General features: G+C 35.5%; 1 protein-coding gene across 1 annotated transcript; it reads right to left on the reverse strand.

Moving 5' to 3' along the window:
• Window positions 1-343: 343 nt before the first annotated feature.
• Window positions 344-9,647, reverse strand: cpsf3 (cleavage and polyadenylation specific factor 3). Its single transcript, XM_051138493.1, has 18 exons — window positions 9,457-9,647; window positions 7,758-7,821; window positions 7,583-7,680; window positions 7,384-7,512; window positions 7,117-7,294; window positions 6,948-7,037; window positions 6,670-6,820; window positions 6,417-6,592; window positions 5,086-5,244; window positions 4,856-5,002; window positions 4,196-4,348; window positions 3,909-4,017; window positions 3,718-3,816; window positions 3,286-3,380; window positions 3,094-3,181; window positions 1,036-1,102; window positions 858-954; window positions 344-767 (listed from the first exon to the last, which is right to left on the reverse strand). Exons 1-18 carry the CDS (start codon window positions 9,525-9,527, stop codon window positions 666-668), a joined length of 2,073 nt encoding a protein of 690 aa, XP_050994450.1. The 5' UTR covers window positions 9,528-9,647; the 3' UTR covers window positions 344-665.
• Between the last annotated feature and the right edge of the window lie 80 nt (window positions 9,648-9,727).

The raw sequence follows: 9,727 nt of genomic DNA on the forward strand, positions 1-9,727 counted from the left end.
TTTTATTCAACAATGTAATTGGTGATTATCTTGCAGAATACCAAGCATAGTAGTGTCATGTCTAAGTACTAGATCTTATACATGACCCAACCCTGAAAACTTTTGTTTTGATTCTCTGGTGTCAAATCCTGTGAAACCTTTTTCGATGTTGAGAAATGTGCCCATAATACTCCGACTGCATGGTTCCTCACAATGCTGTGATGGGCCAAGAGAGAAAGTATTGAATATTAAGACAGTGTTTTGTATCAGTGTGATATTTGTGTAACGTGGTGTATTTTGCAAGCTTTCATTTTTAAATAAAGTGTCGCCCTTAATGCGAGTTGTATTGAAATATACACTCAACTTGACTCAAAGACCTTGTTTATTAAATCAGATTAGATCTTAAATTACAGCTTCTTTTCAACGTAAAAATGTGAAATAAGACAAAAACAATATTTTAAATGATCACTACATAATGCATGTAGCAGACCTGGAAAAGAACTGCACAGAGTCCTGACTGCACACGTGTATCAACATCAACTGTTTTACATTTGGTTCTAATGTAAATTCATTGCTTTGAAGTGCTTCGGCCAGTTCAGTATCCGGTGTCTTCAGTCTGGTTGAAGTAGTTCAAATGAGATGGACTCTGATAACAAAAGTTCTTGAAGGAACTGAAGAAGCCTATCTCACATGACAGGGTTCATGGCTTCATACAGCCTCTGTACAGAGAGCTCCACCATTTCTCTGAGAGAATCATCTTCGGAATTGGCTTCCTCGCATTCCACGGTCTGAACACAAATATAAAAACACTCAAGAATTAGAAGGCTTCCCTTCCTATAAAACTTAAGTGTGTATGATTCACATAGTGTGATACTTACTCTGGTCTCCAGGTTGATGAAGGCAGTTTTCCCATCTACACATACAGCGAGACAGTTCTTGTCTTTAAAGTCGACACACTCTTCTCCAAACATGTCTCTGCAGATTGGAGCAGAAAAAGAATTTAGTTCATCATAAATATCATTGACAGTTAGCCGAGCGCTGTGAGGATGAACTTACTGGAACATTTTCAGTAATCGGTTCTGGAAAACATTCACATCCACCTTCTTTTCTTGGGGCTGAACAACTACAATGAAAAAACAAAACGAAAATGTTGATGCAAATAAGACTAGTTATTAGTTTTCACATCATGAGAAAGGAAAAAAGGAAGAGAAAGAAACAAGGAAGGAAGGGAAAAAAGTGAGGAAAGTCAAAATGAAGCAAGCAAAACAGTGAAAAAGGAATGAAGGAGGAAAGGAAGCAAGAAAATCAGAAAAGAGAGAAAAAACTAAAAAAAAAAAGCAAGTAGTAAAGAGAAATGTATAAAAAAAAAAGAAGAAAGCAAAAAAGGAAGATATAAAGATAAAAAAGTGGGAAATGAAGATAGAAAGCAAACGAGAATGTAAACTAAGACATAAAAACAAAAGAAACATGTAGAATGAAGAAAAAGTTTATTAATGTTTTAACATCGATAGAACAATGAGAAAAGTGAACAAAACAAAAGAAAATGAAGGATGGAAAAGAAAAAGCAAGGAAAGAAAGATGGAAACAAAAAGCAAGCAAAAAGTGAGGAAGGAGGAAAGAGGAAGGAGAAAAAAATAGAATGCAATAGAAAAAGAATAGAAGGAAGAAAGGAAAGAAGCAAGATAAAGACAGTAATAAAGGGAAAACAAGGAAGGAAGGAAGAAAAAAAGGAAGGAAAGTAAAATGGAAAAGTAGCAAGAAGGATGAAAGGAAGAGAGAAATGATAGAAAAAGAATGGAAGGAAGAAAGGAAAGAAGAAAGATAAAGGAAGTAATCAAGGGAAAGGAAGAAAGGAAGGAATAAAGGAGGGAAGGAATAAAGATTAAAAACAGCAAAAAAAGAAAGGAAGCAAGAAAGAAACGAACAGAAGAAAGGAAGTATGCAAGATTAAGATAGTACTAAAAAAGGAAGGAAAGAAAAAGAAAGAGACAGAAAGACAAAGAAGGAGAAAGAAAGAAAAAGAAAGAGAGAAAGGGACAAAGAAAGACAGAAAGAGAAATAGAAAGAAAAAAGACAAAAAGAAAGAGAAAGAAAGAATGGAAGGAAGAAAGGAAAGAAGAAAGATAAAGGAAGTTATAAAGGGAAAGGAAGAAAGGAAGGAATAAAAGGGGGAAGGAATAAAGACTAAAAACAGCAAAAAAGAAAGGAAGCAAGAAAGAAACTGACAAAAAGGTAAAGAGAAAAAGAAACAAGAACAGAAGAAAGGAAGTATGCAAGATTAAGATAGTACTAAAAAAGGAAAGAAAGGAAGAGAAAGAAAGAAAGAAAAAGAAAGAGAAAGAAAGAAAAAAGACAGAAAGACAGACAGAGATAAAGAAAGAAAGAAAAAGAGACAAAAAGAAAGAGACAAAGAAAGAAAAAGAAAAGAAAAAAGGGAGACAGAGACAAAGAAAAAGAAAGATAGACAAAGAGAAAGAAAGAAAGACAAAGAAAAAGAAAGACAGACAGAGACAAAGAAAGAAAGAAAGAAAGAGAATGAAGGGAGACAGAGACAAAGAAAAAGAAAGACAAAGAAAAAGAAAGACAGAAAAAAAGAAAGACAAAGAAAGAAAAAGAAAGACAGACAGACAGAAAGACAAAAAAAAAAAAAAGAAAAAAGACAGAAAGACAGACAGAGACAAAAAAAAAAAAAGACATAAAGGAAGAAAGAAAAAAAGAAAGAAAGAGAAAAACAGACAGAAAGACAGATATACCGAGACAAAAAAGAAATAAAGGAAGAAAAAAAGAAAAAAAAAAAGAAAGAAAGAAAGAGAAAAACAGACAGACAGAGACAAAGAAGAAAGAAAGAAAGAAAGAAAGAAAGAAAGAAAGAAAGAAAGAGAAAAACAGACAGAAAGACAGACAGACAAAGAAAGAAAGAAAGACAAAAAAGAAGGAAAAAAGAAAGAAAGAAAAGAAAGAAAGAAAAACAGAAAGACAGAGACAAAGAAAGAAAAAAAGAAAGAGAAAAACAAAGAGAAAAAAAAGAGACAAAGAAAGAAAGAAAAACAGACAGAAAGACAGAGAGACAGAGACAAAGAAAGAAAAAAGAAAGAAAGAAAACAGAAATCTCACCTTTCTGAGCTTTAGGGTTTGACTGCACCTCCAGCACCACTGTGGTGACGGCATCAGCGTACATGTCATTCAGAGGATTGGCAAACCACTGGAGGAAGAACACAACACACACACACACAAAATCAACCTTCACTTCAAGTCACTTCAGTTGCCATAGTTACACTGTTTTTGAATGGCTGGTGTGCTGCTCACCTCCAACATGACCATGTTTTGATCATGATTCACTGTGATGCTGTTAAAGACTCTCAGCGTGCTCTTCTCTGAGATCTCAATCTCCTCCACATCACCTGTAACACACACACACACACACACACACGATGAGCACCACATATGAACACAACACACACACACTTACATAGACTTCTATTGTTTTATATAAAGATAGTTAAGACATTTTATAACCTAACCCTACCCCAAACCCTAACAATACCCCTCACAGAAAACATCCTGCATTTTTACAATTTATAACGTTTACTTAATTTTGTATACCCGTTTTACAAATGAGGACATCCCCAACGGAAAGGTTCTGGCAATTTTGTCAGGTTTTGCTTACATTTGGGGACAAATTTGTCCCCATATTATGATAAAGTAGGCGCACACACACACACACACAGGTATACACACCTGTCAGGTGCCGTAGCTGACTCAAAAGCAGGGGAAAAGGGCCAGTGAAGGGAATGGCTTGAGTCTGTTTCACTGTGCTCATGGCCAGGTCAGTGTAATCTGTATCATTAAAACAAAAAAAACAACAGGTGTGAGTAATACACACACAAACACATATGAAACACCTGAAGCATTCACAAACACCAACTTACTGGAGAGGTCAGAGGGGGCGAGGATGTGATAACTGAAGTTCTTCTTCACGAGGATGCCTGAGACACGCTGACCCTGCGCACACTTCTTATCCGCAAGACAGCCCATCACCTTAACAGGTCAAAAAAAGAAAAGAAATGATAAAAAAGGACAAAAAAAAGATTTATCATAGAAATTAAAGATTCATAATAGGGCTTAACTATGTAGTAATTTTGTAATTTTTTTTGTAGCTTATTTGAAAGAAAGAAAGAAAAAACCTGAGACGTGTGAATGACAGCTGTGGTCTCACCTTAGCCAGTTTCTCTCCTCTGAAGTTCAGTGTGACAGCCTCAGTGTTACGAGGATTGTGCACCTCAATGTGAACCTCATCATTGTCCTCATATTCCCTAATCAGGGCGGCTTTCAGTCGAGCCATCTCATTCTGCTCTCCATGAACCAGGATCTGAAAACCACAACAATAACTTGACATCTGAACTAGAACCTGATGGCCTGCTGCCATGACCATCTCACGTAGGTGTGCGACAATTCAATTTGATTTTCCAAATGCATCGCGATACTCTCTGGAATCGATTCTGAGCTTAGTTTTTAACCGCACACTCAAATGCTCATGAAGAAGAGCGCTTGTGTGTTCAGTTGAGTAATGTAAGTGGTTAAATGTACTTGCACCTCAGCTTTTAGGCTTTTATGACATAAGATTAATGTAAACACAGCCCACTGTGAACACTCTTGTTATTTGCTTCAACCTTTTCAAACTTTATGAATGACTATTTTAGATTCATGTGTGTGTAAGGATCTCGACGCAAGCAGCATAAGGCTATTTCTAAAATACTCAGTGCCATTTCTGCTGTTAAAAACTAAGCTCAGAATTGATTAAAGAGAGAATCACAATGTATTTATGATAATTGCAAATTTATCGTTGCACCCCTAATTTCATGACATAATCACTTACCACATGAGGAGGTTTCAGAGCTCGGATGAACTCACTGGTCTGCTGGTAGTCTGTATGAGCAGAGAAGGAAATATAGTCCACGGACATCTTCAGCGGAAGCTTCTGTCCTGACATGGTGGTGATTTCCTCTGGCTCAGACATGATATGCTGAAGAGAAAACAGGGTTTAATTTAGCATTCATAAGAAACCTGGTGCTGGTCTGTGGTGATATTGTTGCTGAGGAGCTTCACCTTGGCGAGTGTTCCTTCCACACAATAACCTGCTATGATGACACCGTTCCTCTTGTCGGTGCACCAGCTCTCAAAAAGCTCTCTGGAAAGACCGCTCTGCATCATACCTGGAGATGCCATCACTACACTAGGGCCAATGTCATCGAAATGGTCCATACTCTGGAGGAGAACACAAAAGTTTAGATTATTGAAACTTGCATTTCCTACCGAGCCAGTGTTGTTATTGTTAGCTAAAACGAAAACTGTTAAAAATATTGGTTGGTAATTGATTTAAAGCTAAAATAAAATAAATTACGAATGTCATATTTTTAAAAAAAAAAGCAAAAATGGTACTATAAAATTTAGTAAAAATAAAGTAAAATACATAGAAATTTTAAATAACAAAATGTAAAAATATATAATAAAAGCCACTAACAAAATTACTAACACTAAAATGACTAAAACACTACATTTTAAAGAAAATATAAAAGCGAAAGGTAATTCAAAAGAAAACAAACTTCAAAAGAAAAAAATATTACATAAATTGGATTTTTTTTCTTGGCAACTAACTGAAATAAGTTCAAGTACTAATATTACTACAAAATTTAAATAAAAATAAATCAAAATAGAAAATAGAAATCGTTTTCAAAAACAAAAACTAATAAAAACAACAAAAACAACTACGAAAATTACTAAACCAAACTAAAATGAAAACAGAAATGATAAAATAAAAGTAATTAAGTTTGAAAATTAATTAGTTAGCTAATTAGTTAGAAATAAACTTTAATGGATATTAGAAATTTTGCTTTTGCAACTTACTAAAATGAATACAAAAGTTAAATATAAAATGAGTTAAATAAACAGGAATGCTTACAGAAACAAAAAATAGTAAACATGAAAAAAAAAAACAACTACAAAAATGACTAAACCAAACTAAAATTAAAATAAAATCAGAAATTATAAAAATAAAAGCTAATTAGTTTGAAATTAACTTTAATGGATATTAGAAATTTTGCTTTTACAACTTACTAAAATGAATACAAAAAAATAAATATAAAATAAGTTAAATAAGCAAAAATACTTACAGAAACAAAAAATAATAAACAAAAAAAAAAACTACAAAAATGACTAAACCAAACTAAAATAAAATCAGAAATTATAAAAATAAAATCTAATTAGGTTAGTTAAAAAAAACAACAACAAATCAACAAACAAGCAAAAAAAAAAAAAAGTGAACTAAACAGAAAAATAAATAAATACATGAATATATAAATTCATTAAAAAAAAAATATATATATATATATATATATATATATATATAAAAAAAATGTCTGGTCTGTGAAGATGCCAACCTTAAGATTGCTGATATGCTTGAAGACAAACGGGTTGTTAATGTTGATGGCCTTGCGGATCTTGTCGTTCATGGCGTTCACATAGGTCTGGTACACAGCCATGCACTTCTTTGCCAGGGATGAGGCATAGTAGATAGGAATGTCATGAAGTTCAGGGTGATTCTGCCAGTATTCATCTGAAATACAGGACATGCAGAACTTCAGTGAGCCATCGTTTAAGATGAGACTGAGAGTCTAAACTGCTGGACTTTACCTAGAATGAGCAGCAGCTCCTGTGCTCGACCCAAAGCAAACACAGGGATGAGACAGCGGCCCTCGCGGTTCACTATGTCATGGACCGTGTTACAGAAACGAGCCTCTCTCTCCTCTCTCTTCTCATGGATGTGCGTACCATAAGTAGACTCCTACATGAACAGAAAAGAAGACGAGCATAAAACACGTTGTAATGTATTTATTTACAAGTAAAAATGCTTGTGGGGCCAGAGAAAAACATAATGTTGAAATCATGTTGGAATAAAATCTAGTACGTACTGTGATAAGAATGTCTGGTTTGACGCTGGGAATCTCAGCTGCCATGAGATGTCTGTCTTCTTGACGTGAGAAATCTCCTGTGTACAGTAGCTGAAGAGAATGACCATGATCATTAGCTCAAACTGAGTGTGTGTTACTGAAAAGATCTGAATGAAATAACTACACCTACCTTCACTCCTGCAATCTCAATCATGAACATGGCTGCTCCCAAAACATGACCTGCGTGGTAGCACCAAAACTTGATGCCGGCCACCTCTTTCACTTCATGGAAGTTGATGGTCTCTATCTTGTCCATGCTTTCTTCTAGATCAGTCTCGGTGTACAGCATGTCATCCGCTGAGATGTTGCTTCAGAAACAAGGAAACAAGATAATATATTAGGGCTGGTACTCATTAGAAAATTTTTTGTTTTGTTAAAACAAGAGCTTTTGGTGTACCTGACTTTCACATAGTCTGAAAGCAACCAACGGTAAATGGCTTTGGTGGCATGGGTCATGAAAGTCCTCCCTTTGAAACTTGTCTTCTGTAAAAACCATGGCAAGGCTCCGCAATGATCCAAATGAAAACTGGAGAAAAAGAGGAGGTCAGCAAATGTCACTGACTTCTTATATATTTCATTTAGAGAATGGGACTCACTGGCTGATGAGGAGCAGGTCAATCTCAGCTGGGTCTATCAAATCAATGTAAGGCAGTGCATCCATGCCCTCCAATCCAGGGTGGATGCCACAGTCCAGCTGCAAAGACATTGCGTGTCAAAAAAACCATCTCTTAAATCCATCAAAACTAGGATGAAGCACAAAATCTTGCTTACCATGATTTTACGCCCCTTGAACTCCAGGATGATGCATGACCTGCCCACCTCTTGACCAGCTCCTCTGTTAGAAACATCACAGTAAGGAATAGTTAGAGTTATTGAGTTGCAACCAAAATTATTCAAGCTTCTTGACCTGCAAGACATTTTGCTGCAGAGAACAAAATTTTATAAAAACACTTCAACAAAATCATCAGTAAACTATCAGAGAAAGTTTCTGAGAACATAACATTGATGAATCATGATTGGCTCTAAACATTCATGTCTAAAATTATTCAACCCCCAAAAGGCAAATTCCGCGCAGAATCGTTTATTCTTTAAAAACCACCAATAAACACTAATTGGAAGCGCTTAGAAACTTCTGTCACCTCTCTACTGCAATCTTGTCCCATTCCTCGCCTAAAAAAGCTTCCAGGTCACTGACAATCTTTGGTTATCACATTGCCACTGCTTTCTTTAAATTCAGTCAAATACTTTCAGTGAGAATTAAATATTGACACTAAACAGGCCACTCAAGAACATTCTGTGACTGATCTCTAAACCAAGCTTAAGTAGATTTGGATGTATACTTTGGGATGATTGTCCTGCAGGAAAGTCCATTGATCATCAGCACCAAAGACTTCACAAAACAGCCTGATACTTCAAAGAATCCATGATGTCCTTCATACTGTTATGATTTTCACTGCTGCTACAGTAAAACAACCCCATAACAGGACTGATCCACCTCCAAGTTTGACGATGGAGATGGTGCTCTTCTGCTTATAAGCTTTGCCTTTTTTGCACCTGACATACTGCTGATCCACAGGTCCAAAAATTTCCAGCTTGGTCACATCATAAAACATTCTTCCAGAACTCCACAGGTCTATCCGAATGAATTTTAACATATTCAAGTCTGCCTTTTATGTTCTTCTTGGTCAAGAGTCTGACACGAAAGCCATACTTTCTTGTGTTCTTCTTATACTCTGCACTAAAATGTTTTTCCACCTTTCATCGGGTCATCTCGCAATGGCTGTACATTGCAGGTTTTTCTCAGTTGCTCTCATCAAATTTATGATGATATTGTGCTTTTTCTTCAACACCCTCAAAGGTTTTGCGGTACAACATATTTTAAACTAGTAAATTAAGGCTGCCAGCTGTGTCTCTAAGAACTTTTGAAGTCTTGGAAGTCTTCACGTAGCCTTAGACTTCCTAATGTAATAAAACTAATCTTCTCTATAGCTTTTTAAAGAGCTCTGTTGCCATTTTTGCTACTCAAGCGTAAGTTTATGTATGTGCAACAGCTCAAGCTAATTCTGTTTTTAAAAGACTGCATTGTGTTTTAAGACAATTGTGTTCCCCACCAGACAAATAAGTGACTTAAAAACATCAGTGTTGAATACTTGACACAACTGTGTTATTAAAAAATCCTATAACAAATATTACATCATATATTGACATTATCACTTTTAATATGCCAGTAAACTGTTATAGATACAATTTATATACAATCCTAGATCTTCAGAAGAGCTTGTATTTGCACAGTACAGCAGTCGGGGTTGAATAATTTTGACTGCAACTGAAGTACTTAGAGGATGGATTTCCAAGGGTGCAAGATATATTTAATCTCACTTTGGTGCTGTTTGACAGTTTATTATTAGTCACCAAAACATTTGGCGCGGAATAGAACTACTGAATGTAGTTATGAATGAACTGAACTCACAGTGGTCGTATGAGGAGCTGATCGCTCTCTTCAGCAGGCACTGGCACATCCGCTTTACGTTTTGCAGCCATGCTTACGACGTATTTTATACTTAACTAAGAATTACCTATTCAATATCCATCGATACTTCTAATAATAACAGACAACGACCATGAGCACTAAGAACCACACACCGTGAGCATGAAACAAGTACTTCCGGTGTAGTCATGAGTCAAAATAAAAGTTCGACGTGAAAATAAAGAAAAAAAGTGAAATAAGGCGAATAGTTAAA

The sequence above is a fragment of the Labeo rohita genome, chromosome 20 (genome assembly GCF_022985175.1).
Source record: "Labeo rohita strain BAU-BD-2019 chromosome 20, IGBB_LRoh.1.0, whole genome shotgun sequence".
NCBI classification, from domain to species: Eukaryota; Metazoa; Chordata; class Actinopteri; order Cypriniformes; family Cyprinidae; genus Labeo; species Labeo rohita.